General features: G+C 39.3%; 1 protein-coding gene and 1 long non-coding RNA gene across 3 annotated transcripts in view; one reads left to right on the top strand and one right to left on the bottom strand.

Moving 5' to 3' along the window:
* Positions 1–25,407, top strand: part of CCDC6 (coiled-coil domain containing 6) — a 63,869-nt gene that overhangs the window by 22,980 nt on the left and 15,482 nt on the right. Inside the window, exons 3-5 of the mRNA XM_048856186.2 lie at positions 10,425–10,553; positions 21,477–21,580; positions 23,642–23,802. Of these exons, the coding sequence (XP_048712143.2) occupies positions 10,425–10,553; positions 21,477–21,580; positions 23,642–23,802 (394 nt within the window). The remainder of the gene's footprint in view (positions 1–10,424; positions 10,554–21,476; positions 21,581–23,641; positions 23,803–25,407) is intronic.
* The window catches only part of LOC125639351 (uncharacterized), a 70,826-nt gene continuing 51,348 nt past the window's right edge, over positions 5,930–25,407 (bottom strand). For both annotated transcript variants that reach the window (XR_012669356.1, XR_007357469.2), the window contains exons 2-4: positions 16,634–16,893; positions 11,281–11,418; positions 5,930–8,239 (exon numbers count right to left, since the gene is read on the bottom strand). This is a non-coding gene — a long non-coding RNA (uncharacterized LOC125639351). The remainder of the gene's footprint in view (positions 8,240–11,280; positions 11,419–16,633; positions 16,894–25,407) is intronic.

The raw sequence follows: 25,407 nt of genomic DNA, 5'->3' as shown, positions 1-25,407 counted from the left end.
ATTTTAAAGTTGATGAGTTTTGCAGATCGTTATTTGGCTGAAATCTTGTCAGTTACTGATGGCTCTGATCTACCTCCATTTATGAAAGCGGAAGTTTCCATTCATATATATATGAATGACTGTTTCTGAGAAGAGAAATTTGTGGTACTGTAAAGCAAATTCTCCATTTCATAGAAGAAATGGGAATAGAAGTGCTTGTCTGTAATATGGTCAAATGAACACTTGTATAGCAGCTTAACTTTTGCAATTATTGGTTCTTCTTCAATTGATGGTCCCTATGGGTATATCACATGTGGGATAGGCATGCACGCCGTGTGCCTGTGTCTGGGAATTTTTTGTAAACAGTGTCTGTTGGCCCACACTTGCACTGAAGCAAACAAAAGGCATAAAAGTTCTCTCCAGTTCCTTTGTGCCGCCACCAGGTCTGAGTTGGAATCTCCTAGAACATCTCAGAGAACATATTTGCTCCCCCCATCAGTATTCATCCCTCCTATTGAGACCATCTCTATTCCGGGATGGCTGAGGCTATCGTGGCTTGGCAGAGTTGTTCTCCCATCCCACCTGCTAACCTTGGGGCACAGCCATCGGTACTGTCAGTTCCACTGGAGATAAGGGATCCGACTTTCTTTTTAGATGAGTCTGAGGCCCCTCAGGAGCCTTTGCAGCATTGGACAGAGGTGGTACAAGACAGGACCCCCAGAAAATCAGAGTTCCAGCCTCCAACCAAATACAGTCGGTCAAAAGATGGGTGGTACCCTGTGCCATGGGATCCTCCACCACCAGTTGATCCATCCTACTGGCAATATTGAGCTACAGAGAGGTTCAAGCAGCAACACCCAAAGGCTACTCCCTCTGATAAGAGACAGAAGCAACTTGACCTTTTCGGGAAAATGGTCTTTTCTTTCACCTCCCTCCAGTTCAGGATCTCAAATTATCAGGCCCTCTTGACCAAATATGATGTTACTAGTTATAATAATTTTTTTTAATGCCAGGACAAGCTCCCAGAGGAGGATAGAGAGAGCCCACTTTGAGGCCTTAGTGGACGAGGGCAGACTGGTGGTCAAAACTTCCTTCCCAGCTGTGGTGGATGTGGTAGATAGTGCGAGGAGGATGGCTACAATAACGGTCACAATCCTCAGCTTTTCCTAGTGAGGTGGGAAAGTACCATCCAAGATCTGCCCTTTGATACTATTAATCTATTCCACAAGAAGGCAGGTGAGTCTCTGCACTCCCTCAGAGTCTCAAGGACAGTGCTTTGCTCACTGGGTATTTGTACTTCTCCTCCGAAGAGAAAACACTATAGACAGGGTTAAAGGGCAAGACTACCTCCATAGTGGTTTTACCACCAACATCCTCAGGAGTTACCATGCAGGAGACAGAGAGCTTAGACATAGGAACCCAATCTCTGCAACATCCACCCCCATGTCATACTCTAACTCTGAGGTGAAGAACTTCTTTTTATGGGACTGTTGAGACCTGTATCCTTTATTGATGTCCCTTTATTCCCCTCCTCTGACATTGGGAGCCCACCTTACACAATTTGCCAAAAACTGGAGGGTTCGAACTACAGACAAATGGATATTAGAGATTATTAATGGCCGTTATCTGAATGAGTTTCTGGTACCTCCTCTCCACAAATCCCCCCTTTCCCAGTTGATTTTCATGAGGAGATTCTACGACAAGATCTCCCAAGAGCAGCCATAGAGAAGGTTCTACCTCAACATCAAGTGAAGGGATTCTATTCCCCTTACTTCTTGATTCCCAAGAAGGATGGGAGATGGAAGCCACTTCTTGATCCGAGACAGCAGAATGGGTTCATTCAGAAAGTAAAATTCCACATGATATCCTTGGTATCAATAATTCCCTTGTTAGAGGAAGACACATAATTCATGGCTCTCAGTGTGAAAGATGCATATTTTAACTGATATCCACCCAGCCTACAGCAGTTTCCTTGTTCCTCTTTGATTTATGAGCATTACCAATTCAGAGTCCTTTCCTTTGGCCTAGCTATAGCACCCAGGGTTTTTTACGAAGATTTTTTCAGAAGTGGCAGCTTAGATGAGAAGACAGGGATTTAGTCTTAACTTAGCTCAGCGACTGGCTTCTGATGGGAAGTTGCTACAAGGAAGTCTAGCGGGCAACCAGTGTCTAGCTCGGCCTTCTGCCTTCCGTGGATGTCTGCATCATTCATGAAAAGTCCACATTGCCTCCCACAAGATTCCTAAATTTTATAGGGGTGACAGTGGGCTCAACTATAGCAAGAGTGTATCTACATCTAAAGAGATTTCAGGCCATGAGTGTTCTCATATATCAGGTCGCTATGGGATCCTTGTCAAGCAGGCCTTTTCCTTGGCCTCATGCACACATCGTGCTGTTTCCCAGACTTCATCTTCACAGCCTGTAAGCCTGGCATCTTGCTGTTTTGTTGCCTTTCTCTGATGAGTACACAGAAAGGTGATAGTTCTGCCCAAAGTTTAACTCTCTCATTTGCTGGACAAAATGAGAGAAGGTTGGTGTGGGGATCCCTTTCCTCACACCAACCCCTGAAGCAAGCATGGTTACTGACACCTCCTTCTTGGGTTGAGGTGTTCATATGGGTGATCATATGCCACAAGGCATCTGGACCCTATGCGAGTCCAGAATACATATCAATTTACTAGAACTCCCTGCGGTTTGTCATGCCTGCAACACCTCCCTCCCCCCATTCATCTGATCCAGACATGTCCAAATAATGTAAGATCACATGACAATGATATTTTATATGAACAACCAGGGGGGAGTGAAATCTTTCCCTCTTGTGCATAGAGGCAGTCACCTCCTGGGACTGTTGCATCAGCCATTGCATAACTCTATCAGCAGTTTGTTTAGCAGGAGTATACAACTCCTTAGTCGAATGCCCAAGCAGACCTTTTTGCAAATAATGAATGGGAGATCCACAGTTTGGTTCTCAATGACATCTTGACCGAATGGGGAACAGCAGCCTGGGACCTTTTCGACTTGTGGGAGAACAGGAAACTTCCTTGGTACTGCTCCAGAGCAATCCTGGGCAAGGGCTTTATGGGAGATGACCTGTCAATGTTGCAGAAGGTTTGCCTGTTATATGCCTTTTCTCCCATCCCAGTGATGCCACAAGTTCTGCAGAAGATCCACCAAGAAAGAGCTTGAGTCATCCTGATTGCACCCAACTGGCAGAGAGAGTTCTGGTTTATGGATCTGCTGATGCTCTCAGTTCTCCTACCCATGAACATCCCCACATTACTGGAGCTTCTAATACAGCACAAGGGTGGGTTCAAGCACTACAGTGTGGGACTGCTTCAACTGAGATCCTGGTATTTGAATGGGCATCAGAAGTAGAATGCTCACATTCTGAAAGGGTACAATCCATCCTTAACCAAAGCAGAAAATACTACAAAAAGCTGTTAGCAAAATGGAAGTGTTTCTCCCCTTGGGCTCACCAGTGTGAGTTGACTCCGGAATCAGCCAGGATCCCTGCTATCTTAGAGTATATACTTACCCTTAAGTCTTTGGGTCTTGCACTCAGTTTTCTGTGACTGCATTTAGCACCAATCTGTGCTTTCCATCCTCCGGTGAATAACCGTACAATATTCACTCATCCTGTCACAATTAGATTTCTGAAGGGAATTCTCAGTCCTTTCCACCAATGGGGAGGTTTGAATCTCAGTAGTATCTCAGTTTTTGTTTTATTGTCACTCACCTTTGAACCTCTGGTCACGTGCTCTGTGGCCCATGTATCCATGATGGTGGCCTTTCTGGTAGCCAGAATGTCAGCCAGAGGAGTTAGTGAGCTCAGAGCACTCTGGCAGACCCACCATATACTGCCTTTTATAAAGAAAAAGTCCCATTACAAATCTATCTTAGATTTGTTCCTAAAGTAGGTTCCAAGTTTCATATAAGTCAGAAAATCCATTTAACAGTATTTTTCCAAAACCACATGCTTCAGATAAAGAGAGACAGTTGCATTCTCTAGATGTCTAAAGGGCTATGGCTTTTGATCTGTAAAGAATGAAGGATGTTAGACTCCTTAACTATTTGTTTCCAAAGCAGAGCAATCGTGAGGGGTCAAGCCACATTGATGCAGAGACTTTCAGAATGGATCTCAGGTTGTATTACCCTTTGTAACCAATTAGCTCATATTCCCACTCTGGAGAGAGTGAGGGCTCATTCCACCAGAGGGCAAGTTGGAACTCTTTGCATACTTTCTTGAGACATTACCCTCCGGTCTAGTCATCACTGTGGATACAGCTCTGAGGATAGCAGTACTACAGTCAGCTGTCACTTCTGCATCTGTGCACCCACCTCCTGTCTGATTTATTGCGTGTGAATCTCCCACGTGTTGAATACATATAACGGCCATCACTCAGAGGAAATGAAGGTTACTTAGCTGTAACTGCAGGTTCTTCAAGACATGTGGTCCTTATCTGTATTCCACTACCCATCCTCTGTCCCTTCAGCTGTGGATTGTTTGAACTGCGCTAAGAATGGGAAACTGGAAAGAGATTTTATGCCCTCAGTTTGGAGCACAAGGAGATCTACACACACATGTGGGCCAATGGACACTGCCTACAAAACATTCCAGATGCAGGAGCATGATGCCCATGTGTATCCCATGTGTTGAATGCAGATAGGGACCACACATCTCGAAGAACCTCCAGTTTTATGGTAAGTAACTTCCATCTTTATTTGAATTGTATAACCGTAATGTTGCATTACCATAGCCCAAGATTTTCAAAAATAGGATCCTAGTGTTCATAATTAGGTTCCTCAATGTCTGATATTCAAAAGTGGTGGGCACCAAGCAACTCCCACTGAAGCCAAAAACCTATTTTCTATATAAGAAAAATGAATACCAATCATGTACAGTGAATTTTGTTTAGTTAATTTTGATAGGCAGGTTTCCAGCTGTCATTGACTTCATTGCTCATTACACTTAATAATAGGACATGTTATTTTAAGCTACATGCACCATCTCTGGTTTGAGAGCAGCTTTAAGTTTCTTACTATATGAAGTGTATAGGCTGGGCTTGTTGCAATCTCCAGAGTGAGGTAAGGGAGCAAAGGTCATGTGTAATTGTTCAGGGATACTGCACACATGTGGCTGAGAAGTGTTGTCATGAGAAGATGTAAAAATAGGAAAAAGACCGCTAAAAAGATGCTAAACTGGCATCTTTCCTCTTCCATATGGGATTTCTGTGCTTCAGACAGAATCCTTTCTGTCTCAGACAGTGATCCTGTTTTGGATCGGACTTCCATTGGAGGCTGTCAGACTTCCAATTAAGTCCATAAAAAGAGTCTTGAGTTTTTGTAATTCTCTCCTCTCTCTGTTTGGCAATAAGCACCTGATCTTGGGTGCCCATCCTAATCTGAAATGATAGGAATGTTAAGACTCAAAAACGTTCTTTCTGATCTCAACATTGAGCTGACCTGGAGTTGAACTTTCTCAAATTAAAGTTAACGTGTTCCTAAGCAATTTTGGTTAATTGAGAAATTTAAGATAAACTGACATACATGAAAGACTTTTAGACGTCACAGGGAGGCCTTGTGATATATTCTGCTAACCAAGGTAGAATTCTTGGCCTCTTATTTTTTCAAGTTATTACTATTCTGCTGCCAAGAAATAATTGCTGCCACATTATGCAATTGCCGAACAGTTGGCAGAGTGACTTTTTTTTCATGTTACCTGAACTGTTGCATTGTTGAATCTTTGTTCTTCAGATTGGAAGGGACTTACACACTGCATTGAGTGGCATCTGGAAAGAGCTCCTAGAATGTTTCTAATACATTTTAAATGTGAAAGCTGACTACCAAAGCACGGACTCCCATTAGTAGTTTCTTAAGAATTTCCCAATTCAGCATGCTATTATTCATTACAGTTATAAAACACAATAAAATTGCATTAGTTTTTCAACTGTTATAAAATTGATTTTGAAACATTTTTATTACTTGCTCGCTTGACTTGCACTTACAATAAGAGAAGCAGATAACTTCCCCAGGATGCCTATCTTTCTTAGACTGTGCTTTCTGCTGTAGTATGGCATAGCCCGGTTTGCTAATGTATGTTTTTAAATGGTTGATATTAGCCTTCAGTAAAATTTGTATGCTTATTTATTGGGCTTGTAGAAGCACTGTGTTAAATTAGCTTTATGCAACACAGCATTTGGTTCTGCTGGTAAAATGCTGCATTTGCACAATGAGATAAAATACCACCTCAGCAGACATCTTGGAATGAAGTACATCCTTCATTATCTGAAAAAAGGCTTTTAGTGACACAACCACTTCACTAATAACTATTTTTACAGGCCTTGTTTTAAATTAAATGTCTTGTATTTGTCTTTTATTTGATCGGGTTCTGCTGACCAACCAAATCTTTGAAAAGTTTGGAAACATAGGATTCAGGGACTTTGTTAAAATTAACTACTCGTTTGAGAATTATGATAACTTTGTTTGCATAACTCCATTAAATGTGTTTTGGTATAGGATTTGTTGTTGCAAGTTTTTCCCTGCATGCACTTGTCACACCTTTTGAGATTCCATGGAATATATTTTGAAAATTAATCTTGCATGCAACAGGTTTCCCAAAGGGATAATTGAGGTTTTTTTTTTACTTACAAACTCATTTATCCTTTTGACTCTCTACATTTAAAAATTAGTGAGATTCTGCTTTGTCAGTATCCTTTACCAATATTGTACTATTTGCTAGTTGTTCTAAATTTGGTGTATCTCACATGATGACCTGTGGATAATGTTAAAAGGGACACCATCAAGTGAATAGGCACAATTTGTGTATTTGGGCAAACTAAGGGCAATAAAAATAGATTTGATATCTGACTCTTCTTGGTCCTTTTGAAAATACTATATCTTGTAAAAACAAGCTGCTGACCCCACTCAAATGTCATGTTAATGCCAAGATGCAAATAAAATAATTGTTTGCATACAAAATGTGTATCATTTACCTGATGGCATCTGGGAACAAAGCCTGTGTAACTTCTCAGTTTCAGAAATATCTTTTAAAAATCCAAATACATTATATCTGTGGTTGAAGACACTAGACAGACTACAAAAATCTAGATTTTCTTCAGTTTATCTGAAACTGCATTTGTAGGAAATAAGACTAATTATTTCCACAAGAGTCAAATGTAAATATGCATTTGAATGGAAAATGCATTTGAATTCAAGAAACTCATAAGATACCGGGATCACAATAAAGGGAAAAATTAATTTTGTTCACTTAATTTTGCACTGAATCGTCAGCCAAGTATAATACACAAACCAAAGGTGTTGACAGTAGACTACTTTTTGTTTACACCTACATCAATTTTGTATTTGCTACTGTCTTTTGGGAGCATTTCTGATGCTTTCTGTCACTGCACAGCTTTCTTTTTAGCAGTCTGGCCATCTAAATTGTTTGCAGTCTTAAATTTATCCCAAGCCTGCCCATCTTTTTACCTTGCTGCCTTTTAAAAACACCCATTTACTAAACCACTTAGTATTTTCATCTTTGAGACAATGTTATGTAGCTGACAGTTCCAGTTACCAAGTGCATATTTTTTACCCTTCTCTTCAAATTGCAGCTGTCTGTGTATTTATAAGCAACCATCACTAATACCTAAGTGCTGCACATTTAATTAAAAGCACAGTGTCGATCTGAAAATACTCCACCCTTCCCTTAATGCACTGTTTACTTAAGTGGATGTTTTCTGTGTCAGTGAGAGATTTAGCCATGCCAACCTGCAGCTGTTATTGGGGAAAAGCGAGATTGAAATATCAGCATTATTAACTATTTCACTGCTGATTAAAGTAAGTAAGAAAGGAGAGGGATGATCTGTGCAATCTGAGGGTGACATCACACTTTGTCATGAGAGTTTGGTGTCTGGGGAAGTACCACCACTAGTTTTCTGCCATACTTTGTCTTGTGGAATCAAAAGAACAAAGAGGAGAAGAGCCCCAGGAAGTTGCTTCTCAGCCCACCAAAGAGGTCAGAATCCTGCAGAACCCAGCACAGCAAGTCCTTACCAATGTTTCTCACTTGGGCAGTGCTTTCTTCTGTGCTCCTCAGGTACTCAGCTTTCTGATGTGCTTCATATATTTGAGTCAAGTAGAAAAGAAAGCATTCCTGTTTGTCTTTGCCGAAAATCAGATGGAGCCATTGGAGTTCTGATCAGCACAACCTTGTGCTTTGGCTGCAGTGTGCTCACGCTGCTAGGATCGGATTTAATGGGTCCTACAATAGGTACAGCATAAGTGAGTGAGCCTCATCATTTCCTCTGATGCAGATTCCTCACCCAAGCATTAGCAACCGTGACGTGATGAGCCAGATTATGCAGTTGCAGCAAAACTTGATTAAATAATAAATGTTTCTGGTTCATGTCATTTATTAGGTTAGTTTTTGAACAACCATTCTGATTTTATTTGTCTGATAGGCTGCTGATGTTAACAGTCCATAATCACACACTTGACATTAACAGCAGTGTAATGTAGACTCACTTTATATCAACAGAAGGGTTTTCTGTTGGTCTAGGAACATCACCTCCCCAAATGAAATTAGCTAGATTCATGGAAGCCCTCTTCCATTGACAGAACCCATGGTGTAGATGCAGCCATGTGAGCATTGCTACATTGGTCAAGGATGTGGGTTTATTTTCACATCCTGATTAAAGTAATTATGCCAATATAACATTTCATTGCAGACCTGACCTAAGACTTGCTGGTCATGTACCTCTTCATTGTTATTAATTCACTAGCTAAAAGTTAACCTGATTATCAGCAGCTGGCTTTGGTATTAATTTTCATGAGAGAATGGGTTCAATTTTTTTTTTAAATTAGAGCAAATTTTAAATTGATAAGTGAAAAACTTGCGTTACCTTGAGCTAGGCACTGCTGTGCAAGGTTTATGTGCATTTCTGTTACTGCTCCGGTCCCTCGTGTTACAATCTTAACTCCCTCTTCTGAAAACTCTAGTCATACCATATTTTTGGGAGTGGTGTTGGGTGGGTATTTAAGGTGAGCTTGAAGATATGACCATCAGAGGCAGGATTTAAATTCTGGTCTACGAATGTATAAGACTAGGGAATAATATACTTATGATATTGAAATTACAAATTGTGTTTTTTCTTAGAAAGTTACCTCTGTTTTAACAATATTCTGCTACATAACAGCATTTCTCAATTTTCATACAACTTGTAATATTAGAAGTGCATGCATTTTAAGAGATCTGGTGGTGAATGAGAGAGAAAATGGTATTAAAAATTTGTGCTGCTTGTTCAAGCCCTGTACGTAGGGGCGATGTCAATAGTCAGAACTTTTAGTGGTGAAACAGGCAAACTATTGGAAAAGGTCTGGGATCAGCATTGAGCCTTTTCTTGTTTATCCTCATCTGGATACACTCACAAGGAACTTAGTGAAGGAGGCAACTTGGTGCATGCTGTTTGCAGATGATATTGTTCTATACAGTGAGGGAAAAAGATGGTCTAGAAAAGGATCTTGAAAAAAGGGGAGATGTGTTGAACAGACATGGCCTCAAAATAAGTATAGGAAAAAGAGTAGGTGGTATGTAATTTTAACAATGTGAACAATGAAGAATTATCCTTGAAACTAGATGGGCAGACTGTATCGAAAAGGTAAAGTTTCAAGTATCTGCGTTCCAGAATCTGGGGAAATGGAGGAAGAAATTTAGAGCTAGGATAATAAATGCATGGCTCAAATGGAAAGAGATAAGTGGTGTAGTATGTGACAAGAAGATACCAGTAAGATTGAGAGAGTCTACAAAAGAATAGTCCATCCAGCTTTAATGTGGGCAACAAAGAAGGATGACTGAATGATCTGTTCCAGAGAAATGTGAATGTTGAGGTGGATGAATGGGATAAGCAAGAAAGACCCCAGGAGGAATGTGTGTGTTAGAAATGTTCAAAGTAACGCCCATAAACAAAAAAAATGGAATTCAGGCTCAAATGGTTTGGTTATGTCAAGTACCGTCCTGACAACTAAGAGTCCAACAGATCAAGATTCAATGAAAAAGAGGCTGACTCAAGAAGTTGTGGGATGTCATAAAGAAAGATGTGATGAGATAGAGGACATGGCAGTGAACACAGAGCACTTTGGATGGAGAGGACTCCAAGAGCTGACCCCGTTTGATGGGGTTAACGCAAGAAAGATTTTTGTCTTTGCTAATATTTGGAAATTTATGCTATGTTAATCTGTTTTATATATTAAACATAATTTAAAATGTTGATCTTAAAAAGTGTGGTGTACATTTTCAGATCTTCTATGAGAGTTGAATATAGCTAGTAGAGAAGACTTTAATATCCAGAAAGAATAAATGTGGTGTTGCTTATAGTCCTGTGTAATCTGCTTTGTAGTCTTTTATAATTTTGCATTGAAATATTTTCATATGTATCTTGAATTTTTAGCTACAGCATGAGAAGGCTGAACTGGAGCAGCATTTAGAGCAGGAACAGGAGTTTCAAGTGAACAAGCTGATGAAGAAAATTAAAAAACTGGAAAACGATACTATTTCTAAGCAGCTCACTTTGGAGCAGGTAAACATCTATTTTCTGTTCTTTGAAATAAAGTGTTTATCCTAGAGAACAACTTCTGTTCAGATTTTTTTTTCCACTGGGGGAAAAAGTGATTTAAAAATACATAAATGTTTTAGGCTCCAAATTTGACCCATTTCTTAAAATCTATAATTTAGCTGGAGGTCATTGTTCAATTTTTTACTGTTTTGGAATAGGAAAAAAATGTTATATTCAAAGGAAATAGCTGATAGAATTTTGTGATCTTTATGGTAAATTATTTAATCTTATGCTTCAGACTGCCTATTTGTATAATAGTGCTTCACAGGGCTGTTACAAGGTTTGTAAAGTACGTTGGCCTTTTGGGCACTGAGAAATACTGGTGTTGCCACCACCATTATAACATATTAGCTCACCTGTACGCACTTGTAGCCACATACAAGTCCTTGAAACGATACACAGGTGTTTACAATGAAGCAAGGGAAAGCACAAAATGATAAAATAATAACTGAGTAAAACATAGCTTAGTCCCACATGGTTTTACCCTAAAAACAGATGTATGTTTGTTGTTCAGCAGCCACATCTCAAACACCACATCGTTCCCCTCAGTGTATGTACTTCTACTGGAGAAGTTTGCACATCAGTCTGTCCACTGCTTCAGCAGTATCTCTCACACTTAATGCAACTGAAAGACCACACAGAAAAAAATTATTGGTTGAAAGTTACTCCCCATATTTCCAGATCCACTTACCTCAATATAATGCTCCAGCATCTACTTTATGATCCTGCTTCTTTCCCATCTCATAGGAGTGATACACACCTGAGGGGCCACCTTGCAATACTTTGGAAAGGAGGGATGACTTCCCTCCAGACCCGGATGGTCCTATCTCTGTATTGTAGAGGGAAACGTTAGAAAAAGTAACTTAGAAAACAGCATCACGAAAGCTTGTGCTCAAATAAATTGGTTAGTCTCTAAGGTGCCACAAGTACTCCTTTTCTTTTTGCGAATACAGACTAACACGGCTGCTACTCTGAAACCTAAAATTAATATTGAAATATAGACTATATAAATGACAATAAAATCATCTTCTTCTCTCCGCCAGCACTCACACCTTTTAAAGGTGTTAATACTGTGTCTAGCACTGTCTAGCACTTAGCCTCTAGGCTCATAAACAGACTGGTAATGGGGCTGGTGCGAGCTGCTGCTCTTCACCACGTATTAGATGCTGTCTCTTACAGTGCATATGCTACCCCCACTTGACACGTGTTTCCCACCCCTGCTCTGTGGATAGGGAAAATGGGGTCTCTGCTTCACACAGGGAATAGTTCAGTATAGCAGGAGAAACTCCTGCTTCATCCTGGCTTTGTGCAGGGATTCAGGGAAATAGACTGAAAAGCTGTACACTCCCAAAGTGGCTTGGAAAGACTCTACATGAGGACTCCCAGAGCAAGGGCAAGCATATCATTATGTTCATACATGATACTAGGTAACGAAACTGTCAACAAAGTTAGAGAAATTATACCCAAAATGCAAAACATAAATAGACTGTAAATAGAGAATTATCACTTTCATTTTTAGTAATCCAATTTATGGGATATTTTTATATACTATTGCAAATGATTTCAAATGAGTTGGGAGTTGTCTTTGTAATGTTGGGATGGAGTGACTTTTAAATCATTTGATTTTTTGTAATTGATTTAAATTGAGGCTCTGTAAAACTAATTGGAAAATGTGTGCTGTCGCAATTTTAGGTGAAAACTTTAATGAATTAAATTATAAATTTTTTACAATTCTTTTATGGATAGGGTATCTTTTGAATTTTACAACACTGCTAGAGGCAAAAATCAAAATACTGGAAATTGAAGTCCTGATCTTGCAAATACTTAAGCAGGTGTACTTGATTCGCATTTACTGTACTTCAGTGGGACTTTCTCTGTTTAAAATTAAGCATGGACATTGCATCATTAGGGAGCAAAAACTGTTCTTATTAAACTTCTTGTGGCATAAAGCTGTCACTTCAAAACCAAAAGCTCTACACTGAAAAGTTATTTCTACTTTCAGTATATTAACAAAATTACTGTGAACTTTTTATAAAGGTAGGCCAGACTTTTCCAACCCATATTTAGGCACCTAATTGTGGGATTTTCAAAAGCACCTAATGACTTATGAGTACACGTGCCATTGACTTCAAAAGGCAAAACCTGATGAAGGATCGCCTGGCCACAGGATTTCAACTTTCTTTATTTATGGAAATTGAGCATATTGGAAGGGTATGTTGGTTGCAAATATGTCACAGGCTATTTGCTAATCAAGTTGTTTGAATTTGTGGTCTCCTCACAATACAAGGCCCTAGACTTGTCTTTTTCAGCATAGAAGAGCATTTTAAATGTGAGACTAGTAGAATTCCAGAATTTACATAGATGTTTTTTTCCTACTAGTAACTGGAAAACTAATGAAAGTATCACACATACACTTTAGAAATGGAACATTAAAAATTTTTTATTTAAATCAGATTTTCTAATTACATGAGAATTCTTTACTTTCATCACATTTTATAATGTAAACATGGATTTTAATTATTTTAACCATGATTTTATGCCCCCTACTTTTGTTTTGCACTTTGAACATGTCAAATACTATATATACTAAATATTATTCTGTTTTTCTGTCTGATACTTAAATTGGATTAGAAAATTAGGTGAATGTCGTACCTGACAAAATCATGACCATCACAATCTGGAAACAAACGTTAAACTGAAGTAACTCTCTTAGCCACAAGGTGGTGGTGGAGACCACTTAGAACTAAAGTGCAGACAAACTGAATTGAAATATCAGTGCAAAGAGTGTCTGTAAATTTCTTGTGTGTTGGAGCTGTTTGGTCCCAGAATATTGGAGAGACAAGGTGGTTGAGGTAATGTGTATTATTGGGCTAATGTCTATTGCTGAGAGAGACAAGCTTTGAAGCTTACATAGAACTGTTCTGGTCTTGATACAGAAGTCTTGGTAAACCTGAAAACTCGTCTCTCTTGCCAACAGGCATTACTTCACTCACCTTGTCTCTCTGTAAATTCATTAGTATTTGTGATGTTACTGTATCTTGGGCAGACAGCTTGGTAAAATTGTGGAACACAAAACTTTAATAATCAAATTTAAATACAAGAAGTAGGTTTTTGTTAGAATGTTCAAAAAACAAGGAAGTTCAAAGATAAAAGGACTGTAGTGTTACTGTGCTGTCCTCCCGTTTTCTTGTACTTAGGTACCTGGTATAATGCACTAATTTTATATCTGTGCAAAGTTGTTTTGAGTCAAGGATAGATGGTCAATCTTGTCTTTGAATTTTCTTGCTCCTATGAGTTTGGTGTGTTAAAGTTTTTGTTTATATAATTTTCTCTTTTCAGTATGGTAAAATAAATCCGAAGTTCCTTTAAACCCCCTACAGCACATTCTTACTATTTCTCTTTCTCCCCCCCCCCCACTTTTTTTTTAAAGTTAAGGGGATGAATTGAAACAACACTTAACTCCTCTATTACTGTTATGTTAATACCTAGAGACCCCAATTGAGATTGTGACCCCCTTGTGCTACAACCTGTATATGCATGTGGTAAGAAACAGTCAAAAGGCAAGAAAGGGGAAATATTATACAGGTAGGGATTTTAAGGCACAGAGAGAGAATGATTTCCCCAGAGTTACCTAGGTGTGGCAGACCTGGTGCTGGATTTGAATAAGACTATCTTGATGTTGATGTTATGCTTGAGGAGGAGGAAGGATGATTTTAAGGAATGGTTTCAAACTATTGTGGAGACAATATGTGTTAACATCAGAGGCTACATTGCTTGCTGTGTTGGAGTTCTATGGGATCCAGCACTGTCACAGATTCTCAGATAATATTGGTGACCCATTGTGTCTTCTACTGCACATGACTAAGTTCACTATCTCTAGTGCAGAACTTGAAGTGCCTTCATCTCTTCCAGATTTGAGTACTATAGTGTGCTGTTTTTGTGGCACAGGCCAGGGCAACCCACTCCAGGAGTAATCCATTCTGACAGTTATGATTCTGCAGTTCATTTTGTTTAGAAACATTTGTTTTCCCTTGTGTTTCTGAATTTTTTACCTGATGTAGTTCTTTGTCTTAAGGCAGATAGCTGAAAACAACAGATCTGAGAGATTTTAACTCTCATTGAGACATCGCACTCTGAAGCATAACAGCTAAATTTGAAACTCTGGCAATTTCATTAGCTGGATATTTTAGCTAAAATGAACTGTAATGTGCTTCTCCATTGTTGATGCAGTGATACAGGATGAGATGGTTGTCACAGTTTGCCATCCACGTACTGTAGTCTGCTGTTGTGATTGCAATGCTAGTTGTGGCCTCTTACTGTTTCTTCTTTCAGCTGCTTCCCTAATGAGCAAAGCACAGAGGGCAGCTAGAAGAGATGCAGTTGGGGAGATAAGTAGGACTTTAGCTAAGAGTAGAATTTAGGGCTACAACCGCCCCTTTAGCCCTAGTTCTTGGAAAAAAAAGAGAACAGGATTTGATTCTTAAGAAGAAAGGTTACTCTTTGGGGCCAGCAATATGGTAAGGTGTGAAGGAGAAAAGGGATGGATGAAGCCCAGAGGTAGAGTTGGGATGCTGTGGGAAACAGTAAGTTCAAGTCCTGCAGATAGTTCAACTCAATAATTGAGTTCAAAAAGGAGACAAAGGAAAAGCATAGAGAAGAAAGAACAATACGCACAAAATATGGAGTTTTGAGGGGGATATAGGTGGAAAACCAAAGAAAGGAGGATATACAGCACAGAAAAACAAAGTGCAGAAATTATTGTGGTCCTAAAAATACCATTTTTTCATTATAGAATGCTGAATGTAACTAAGTTTGGTGAGAACCTAAGGACCATATTCTATCACCTGTGTCTATGCAAATTTCCACTGACAGTGGGAATTTTCCTATTAATCAGAGCGTAGTGTACGATCTTAACCATGTAGCCATAGCCCCTTGCCCTTAGTTTAAAATGTAACTAGTCCCTGCCAAACTCATTTTGTAGACACAACTGACTTTAGTCTGTGCTTGAAGTCCACTTGGAAGCTCCTTAGTGCAGAACACAGCTGCCTGCGAAGAGCTACAAAAGGATCTCTCAAAACTAGGTGACTGGGCAACAAAATGGCAGATGAAATACCGTGTTGATAAATGCAAACTAACTCATATTGGAAAACATAATCGCAACTATACATATAAAACGATGGGGTCTAAATTGGCTGTTACCACTCAAGAAAGAGATCTTGGAGTCATTGTGGATAGTTCTCTGAAAGCATTCACTCAATGTGCAGTGGCAGTCAAAAAAGCAAAGAGAATGTTGGGAATCATTAAAAAAGGGATAGATAATAAGACCGAACATATCATATTGGCTCTGTATAAATCCATAAGTACACCTACATCTTGAGTACTGTGTGCGGATGTGGTCGCCCCATCTCAAAAAAGATATATTGGAATCGGAAAAAGTTGAGAAAAGGGCAACAAAAGTGAGTAGGGGTATGAAATGGCTTCCGTCTGAGGAGTTATTAATAAGACTGGGACTTTTCAGCTTGGAAAAGAGACGATTAAGGGAGGATATGATAGAGGTCTATACAATCATGACTGGTGTGGAGCAAGTAAATAAGGAAGTGTTGTTTACTCCTTCTCATAGCACAAGAACTACAGGTCACCAAATTAAATTAATGGGCAGCAGGTTTAAAACAAACAAAAGGAAGTATTTTTTCACACAATGCACAGTCAACCTTTGGAACTTCTTGCGAGAGGATTTTGTGAAGGCCAAGACTATAACAGGATTCAAAAAAGAACTAGATAAGTTCATGGAGGACAGGTCCATCAGTGGCTATTAGCCAGGGTGGCAGGGATGGTGTCCTGAGCCTCTGTTTGCCAGAAGCTGGGAATGGGCAACAGGGCATGGACCACTTGATGATTACCTGTTCTGTTCATTCCCTGTGGGGAACCTGACATTGGCCAGTGTCAGAAGACAGGATGCTGGGCTAGATGGAGCAATATGGCTGTTCTTATGTACGTCCCATTCCAGCATTTAAGGTCTATAAGGAGATATTTGCTTTCCGTACCTGTATTTGAACACTTTGTGCTGCTGCAGGTGCACTCGTGGCAGTGGAACCTCCATGGTTGAGGACCCTTGCTTCGGGAGTTCACTTCACTTGGGAGTCCATCAGAGCCTGTCTCTTGACCTTCAGGGCATGATGCAAGGCTCATTTATTTTTAGTGTCTGATGGAATCTGAGTTTGTTGGTAATTGTTGATTGACTGAAGAAAATTTATATTACTTTGTTTTCCTCACATAAGGTTTTTTCAGTTGTGCTAGGCTGTACCTGAAATGTAAAAGCAATTAAAAGAAGAGTTCAGATATGATTAATGTAATCTGAATTGTATGAATTAAGTGATGCAGAGACCACTGTACTGCAACAGCTGATCTGTAGCCACCCCCTATCATCAGGTGATCATAGAATCATAGGATTGGAAAGCACCTCGAAAGGTCATCTGGTCCACTACTCTGTACTCATGGCAGAAGTAAGTATTATCTAGACCACCCCTGACAGGTGTTCGTTGAATCTCCGTTATTGGAGATTTTTAAGATCAGGTTAGACAGTCTCCCTAGGCAATTTATTCCAGTGCTTAACCACCCTGACAGTTAGGAGGTTTTCCTAATGTCCGATCTAAACTTCCCTTCATGGTGTAGTAACAATGTGTATGGTGGTAATTTTGGGGGTAGGGAGGAGTGAATTCTCAGAATGTCCTGTATTCTTCCAAGCACTGGAGAGATGAATTGGCTAAAGAGCAGTGTGCTAAACACTTTCAGTGTATATCTTCAGTTTTTGCTAGAGTCAGGATCTACATTCTAATGCCTTGAATGTTTACTGCAACATACTGTTTCTGGACTTGACTTTTGGTTGTATTAAGTATAAATTTCCTTAACTATTAATCTAGAATCTCAATTCAAAAGCACTTTTTAAAATTAAAAAATAACTGTCTGTATTAAAGATTCTGTCACACAAATACAAAGGAAAGGCTTATTAGTTCTTCCTTCAGTTTTTTTATTTTCTTTAACTGATGATAGAGATATTTATTTTCATTTTTAAAAAGTCATGATTTGAATACAATATTCTTTTCATTAGCAGTAACAAATTTTGTACTCAGCTTTGATGAAAAAACTTGTATTTGGAAGGTAAACTATTTCATGAAGCACTTCAATATCTAATTTTGCTTTGGTATCTGAATTAATTTATTAATAATGACAATTCACTTGTCTTAGAGGAAGGGTGCACTGTATGTAAGGGCTAAAGCACAGGTCTGAGATTCAAGAGATTGGGATTCAATTTCTGACTGAGCCATAAATATGCAGAATGGCTGTGAGCAAATCATAATCTCTGTTCCGGAAGATAGCTCTTTTCTTCTATGATTTTCTTTAATTGTTCGGGGTAGGCTTTTGTTGCCTCTTCATTGCAGATGCAGCTTCACCAGTCGTCTGCATGTTTTTGAGGTTGAAGCAGTTCCTAAAACTGTTAAGCCAACCTTGGCTGGCTTTGAATTCCTTCTCATCAGAAGGCTATCCTCCTTCAGCGGGAGGTTTGAACAGTTTATTTCCACATCAGGTGTGGTGTTAGTACAGGTGAGTCACATCATACATGCATTTAATTTACGCAAATTCAACTATACACGCTCGACAAAAAAAAAAAAGAAAAGAAAAGAAAAGAAAAATAACAAGATACCTGTAAATAGTGCGGGCGATTCCGCCCACCATTCCACTCAATGAGTGTATGCCCCGGAGTGAGCGTGAGATGAGAGAAGTGAATCTGCTGTTCCCTCAGTCGGTCTCAGTTCCTGCATGCCTCTCATAGTGTGAGCATCTCACACTGAGTGTGATTCTAGTGTTTAAAGATACTGTACATATTTTTCATACAACATGAAATTTCAATACAACATGCCCCTAAACACAAGCCAACTACTTCATCTGGTGCTCAACTGAAGAAACAGTGATCTGTTCCAATGCTGTAGGAAAAACTGGCTGTGCTGAACTTATTGAGAGACGGTATGTTGGTCTCCAACATGGCGCGTAAATATGGCCACAGCGAATCTAGCATCCGTGCCACCAAGATTCGAGAGAGAGAAATTCATCAAGCCGTGGCATCAAGTGCTCCAAAAACTGCTAAGGTGACAAGCCAGGTGCGTGATAAGACTTTAGTGAAGACTGAAAAGGCATTAAACTTATGGCTGGAAGACATGAACCGTAAATGTGTGCCTATCAATGGCAACACATTGCAAGAAAAGGCTCTTAGCCTCTATGTGCTGTTCAAACCTCCCGCTGAAGGAGGATAGCCTTCTGATGAGAAGGAATTCAAAGCCAGCCAAGGTTGGCTTAACAGTTTTAGGAACTGCTTTAACCTCAAAAACATGCAGACGACTGGTGAAGCTGCATCTGCAATGAAGAGGCAACAAAAGCCTACCCCGAACAATTAAAGAAAATCATAGAAGAAAAGAGCTATCTTCCGGAACAAGTTTTTAATGCTGACGAGACTGGGCTCTTCTGGAGAAAAAGAAAAAAAATGCCCAACTGCACTTACAGTTCAAAATCAGAAAGACAAGCCCCTGGCTTCAAAGCAGCTAAAGACTGTGTGACTGTGTTGTTTTGTGGCAATGCGGCTGGGCATTTAATAAAGCCTGGCTTGCTCTACAGGGCTGCAAATCTCTGTGCCCTAAAAGGAAAGAACAAAAATCTCCTGCCTGCCATCTGGCGATCAAATAAAAAAGCTTGGGTGACGGCAGCATTATTTCTGGATTGTTTCCACAAGTGTTTCATTCTGGAGGTCAAGCGGTACCTTGAAGAGAAAGGACTTACTTTAAAGTGTTGCTGATCGTAGACAATGCTCCTGGCCACCCTGTGGCACTCCGGTTTGCGTATAACGACGTTGAAGTCGTCTTTCTCCCCCCCAATACCACCTCCTGCCTCTTGACCAAGGAGTGATTTGCTGTTTCAAGGACACGCACACGAGGCTTACATTCTCACGGATATATAGCGCTATGGATGTTGATCCCAATCTTAATGTGATGGAGAGTTGGAAGTCCTTCAACATTGCCAATTGCATCACTTATATTAAATAGGCAATGAATGCAGTCAAGCCTGAAACAGCCAACGCATGTGGGCGAAAACTATGGAAAGAATGTGTGAATGATTTTAAGGATTTCCCAACCATTGACAAAGAAGTGAAATGCATTGTTCAGGTGGCCAGGCAAGTGGGTGGTGATGGCTTCGTTGACATCTTTGAGGAAGAAATTGAAGAATTAATTGAGAGCCATAGAGAAACATTAACTAACGAAGACTTAGAGGAACTGATAAAATCATCTACAGAAGATGAAGATGATGATGACAAACAGGAAGAGCCAGCAAGTTGGAATCTTCATAAATTTGCTGAAGTGTTCCAAGGAGCAAAATACTGGAATGATTTAATTTCTGAATACGATCCCTCTGTGGAATGAAGCCTCAAAATCACAAGTAGTATTACGGACAATTTGAGACCATATCAAGAAATGTTTGAGCAGCTCAAGAGACAACAGCGACAGTTGCTGATCACCATGTTTTTCAAGGAAAAACAACCAGCAGCAGATGAGCCTATGCAATCAACTTCTCAAGCTGAACCAGAGCCAACCACTTCGTCTACAACTAGCTCTCCATCACCCAAGCTCTCCGTCACCTGGATCGACATCAAGCAGTGATGACCCCTGTAATAATTACCCCTCTGTAATTAAAAATACAGTACTGTAAAATTATATTTTGCATATATACTTTATTATATACTGTACGTTACTGTAGACATTATACATTTATACATATTACTGTACAGGAATGTATACACAAAACCATGTACAGTATACTGTATTTTATGGGCGATTTAAGGGATTTTCAAGGGTAATTTGACTATATGTGATTTTCGCCTTACGTGCTGACTTTTGAACCTAATCCCCACGTAAGATCCGACTCCACTGTATCTGGTTGGTTTGAGATCAACAGATGGAAAGTGGTATAGAAGGGCAAAGTATTAAAGCCTAAGTACATTTCATTACTGTTACTTTTCTCTTCAGAGCTACTGAACTTCGATGTCTTCACAGTTACAACTGTGCCTGTTGAACTTGCAATGCATTCTCATCCAGAACTGACTACTGTCCAGCTTCTTTTGGGATATTTTGATGTGCTGGATTTTTCCTTTTTTCTGGTAGCTCATACTTGAATCAATAATGGTTACTAGTCTTTTAATAGCCATTTGATAACTGAGAAACTCTATGTACCCTAGTTTCTGCTGGCATTAGAATTTGGTTCTATAACAGTTACCTAAAAGCAGAGAAACCACTTTTCTTCATTGCTCTCTGCGTTTACCTGTGACGCACACAACTTTCCTGTCATGTCAAGCAAACATAAACTTCTGTAGTGTCAACTTTTGTTGTTTAATTCTCCACTTTAAATTATTTTTTAAAATTACCCATAAAAATAATTGTATATACAGTAGATGTGTAAGCAGTGAATACATTGTCAATTAAAATTACTGTGACATATGCAATGAGTGGTGTCTCTGCTAGGACCTATTCTTTCACTTGCTGGCCACATTGCCTTTCTGTGGTATGGGAAAAGACAAAGCAACCCAAACTTGGGAATGAGAGGTTCTGTGAAGAAGGGGTCCCTGTAGGGAGAAAAGGCAATGCACACTTAAGGCAGTTTACATACCTGTATTGATGTGGTTCCATGATCTCCATTTACTTTGACGCTATTCACTATTTGTTTTAATGAATCTACAGTTTTTCCCCCCACATTTAGCAATAGGCTGAATATTAAACTTTCCAGAATAAAAATCTTACACAGTAAAGTCAATTCCCATCTTTTTCACCGAACAATTTTCTTCCTCAGCTAAGACGAGAGAAGATTGACCTTGAAAATACATTGGAACAAGAACAAGAAGCACTAGTGAATCGTCTCTGGAAGAGGATGGATAAACTTGAAGCAGAGAAACGGTTTGTCTTGTCATGTGTTCATTATTATAGATACACCATTTAATACTTCATTTTTCAGTCGCAACAGGCTTGTTTGATCTGCCAAAGGCATAGAAGTTACAACATTTCAAAAGTTACTTGTTTACAAGAGACAATGTATCACATACTTGGCTGCTTAAATTTCCTAAAAAGTAGTAGTACAAGAAACAAGGGAACTGGGAAACCAGGGAGGAACTTGCAAACTTGCTCTCTTACTATTTGCTGATAGGCTGATTTTAATGCTATTTTAAAAGGTGACCTGCAAAGAAAACAACTGGGCTTGTACCCTTTCTTTGCTGCTTTATCTTGTATAAAGAAGTCTTGAAAGTGTTTTGTTTTTTCTTTTCTGCTTGTTTATCCCATAAGAAAGTCAGGTCCCTTGTAGCCTGGAAGACTGACTTAAGGACGAGTAAAATTGTGATATCACAAGAATGAAGAGAGAACTGAGTAATTTGGGAGAAGATATTTTTCATCATTTTTTTAAACTTTGTTTTGTCTTTTAACAGCTTTTTAATTTCAGTGACGAATCTTTAACCAAAGGCTCTCTTAAAATAATGTTATACAATCTTTCCCTGCTGTAAGGGTGTTACAGCTCACATTTAATATTCTTGAGACCTCTCAGAGGTTCTTCAGCAAAAGTAGGGACACTCAGGTTTGACATTCCTGATACATTCATGATTAAAAAAAAATTCAAAAAATCTTTTAGACCCTCATAATACATCATAGAAAATCAAAAAAGCTCATAAGTTTATAAGCTCTTAGGGTCAGGGACTCTTCTGTTACACAGCTGTACAGCATCCACCTCAATGAGGCCTTTGATTATTGATTGGGCCTCTGGGAAGTTCTGCAATACAAGTAGTAATGAATAAGCCCAGGGTTTAAAAATACCATTGAAAGTAGTTTACATTTGTCCTTATAGTTCTGTCTTGAATGGTAGCCCGCTTAATGGGAAATGCTCTAAAAAACCATATCTCTCATACCAGTGTCAAAAGCTCTGTGAAGAATGGGCCCCTATCTAGGGCTTATGCTGTCTTATCCCTGTGTTCAGCTTCAGCTGCATAGTTTCCTGTTTGACTTTGCCCAGTGTGTGTCTAATAGAGAACAATTTCATATTTTCATGCTGGCAGATTCCTCTCTACCTTGACTTCAAGAACCTTTATGTAGCACATCATTCTATTGCAGAGTTCACTTTATACGAAAAGCATATTGTGCCTGAAACCCTAATAATTAAGACAGATTCCAGGTATTTAAATTTAGGCTTCCTATAATTTGAAACCCTAGCTATAGAAATACGATGTGAAATACTTTTCTGTGCAGGGATACTAAATAGAATACCTATTTTGGAAGCTGTGTCTAGTTTACTTTTCTCCAACAAACACAGTCTGTGAATGCATATATTCAGTAGATCAGTAGTGCCGGGAAAAAGTGTTAATGTACACTTTATGAATGTTGCTGTGCTCTGATCTCTTATCTTTGAGGAAAGAGTTCTTTATCAAATAGCACAAATATAAGTGTACCGCAAGAGTTGGCCTTGAATTTGCTGAGAAGTTACTTAAGAGAATTAGGAGGGCATTAATATAAATCCAAAGTAGTTAAATGTGTAGTACATAAAATTAATAATGGAACAAGGCTATAAATGTTTTATATCTTGTTTCTGCCCCTGTAAATTCAGTTTCCCTTTTAACTTTCTATTTTGACAGTTACTTAAATGAAATACTTCTTGAAATTTGGGTATACAGTGGGTATAATTGAGGCTTTCATGAAGCTATTTCACTGAGGTTTACAAAAACTATTCATTTTCAAAATAGTATGCATTTACTATTAGAAACACTTTGACAGTACCAGCATCTGAACACTTAAATTTCAAAAGAGCGAACAGGTGGCATTTGACAAAATAAACTTTACATTCATTAATAAAACTTAAGCATACTATTAAAACATAATTGGAGCAAGTGGGTACACCTATTACAATGTTACTATTTCTAAGTATATGGATCTTATCTTTCAGAAATACAATTAACAGCTAGATTATTTTTAATTCAGAATTTTGCAGGAGAAGTTAGACCAGCCAGTCTCTGCTCCACCATCACCCCGAGACATATCAATGGAAATAGATTCCCCAGAAAATATGATGCGACATATCAGATTTTTAAAGAATGAAGTAGAGAGGTTAAAGAAACAACTAAGAGCTGCACAGTTACAACGTAAGTAAACTTTCTTTGGCTATAAATGGAGTCTGTAGCTAACAATTTACTGAAATGCACCTAAAGGAATTTCTACATATTTTTAATTTTAGTTGGTACTGAAATTTATTAGCTGTTTGAACTGCACCAACCTTGAGAGCAGAGAAGATACTCTTCACTTTCTGTTCTCATCCATTTAAAATTTAAAGGTAGATGACAAAACTTAATATTCAGATTGAAGTTTGACTAGGCCATTGTGATTAAATCCTTTACTGTTGTGAAAAATGTTGTTTGATCTTGTACTACGAATAGTCAGTCCTCTACTTTGCATTTCATTTGAAAGATAGGAATTCCAGCAACACAGCTGCTCCAAAACCATGCTGGAGCATAAGCTCTGAAGGGGAAGGTGTTACCTGTCCCTTCCTGTGGTCTACAGAATACAACATTTTAACTTCGTCCCTCCATTATAAATCTTACGAAGTTCTCATTTTTAAGTTGATCAGTACTAACAACTTTGTGTAAGATGTTGACTCTAGTAGCTAGAGTAAGGCGCACAGTCTCTCAGTTGGTATATAATTTCTTTTGGTAATTGGATTGACAGTCATCTCCCTCCCACCGTATGCTAGTCTTGGCAGACTAACTGGAGTATTGCTACGAAGTTTTTGGAGCAATAACGTTTTGCAGAGATAATGGCCTTCTTTACAGACAGACGACTGCTCTTGGACTGAGGCTTTGTGTACAGGTTTGGGATATTAGTCGTGCATGCCACATAAAGAAGATAAGGAGTGTTAGTCTTGCCAAACTCTCCAATATAGCCTTCACTTACAGAACTTCACAGTGAAAACAAGGCCTTTAATATTGAATACTTCATGTGCAAATGCTAGGGTGATTAATTTAAACTTGAAGCACTCTTCATTATTTTGCTGTTTCTTTCCTTATTGTATCTTTGATTTACAGTAAAATTTTCAAAAACACCTACGTTCTTATTCAAGTGATTGCTCATGTCCATTCCGACAGGTGTGCGCACATCGTGTGCATGATCGTCAGAAGGTTTTTTCCCTAGCGGTACCTGTTGTGTCGGCTGTGGAGCCCCCTGGAGTGGTGCCTTCATGGCTGTGTATATAGGTCCTTGCCGATCCGCCACTTGCTCAGCTCCTTCTGACTGCCAGTGACAGTCGTTGGAGCAGCTCAGTCTCTTGCATTCGCAAATGCCTACCTAGTGGTTCCCTTTTCTTTCTTGTAAATAGCTTCATAGAGTTGTAGTTACAGTAGTTTGTAGTTTCATAGTAAGCTAAGCTTGCTTTGCGGGGTCCCGCCCTCCTCTAGTTTTCCCCAGACACCAGTGGATGCCTCAGTCCCAGGGGTTTAAGTCATGCAAGAGGTGTGGGAAACCTGTCCCCAGAGGCGATCCGCACACTGCTTATCTTTAGTGCCTGGGAGAAGGTCATCAGACAGACAAGTGCTCAATTTGCAGGAGCTTTAGACCCAGGATTAAGAGGGAGCCTATTGTTTGAAGCTCCTCCTCATGGAGTTGGGAACTGCGGCCAATGGGAGCTGCGGGGGCAGTGCCTGTGGGTGGAGGCAGCAGGGAGTGCCCCCCGGTAAACACCATCCCTTACCCTAATC

This window comes from Caretta caretta, chromosome 7, assembly GCF_965140235.1.
Source record: "Caretta caretta isolate rCarCar2 chromosome 7, rCarCar1.hap1, whole genome shotgun sequence".
In the NCBI taxonomy this organism is placed as follows: domain Eukaryota; kingdom Metazoa; phylum Chordata; order Testudines; family Cheloniidae; genus Caretta; species Caretta caretta.
This window is presented reverse-complemented; position numbering and strand designations above follow the sequence as displayed.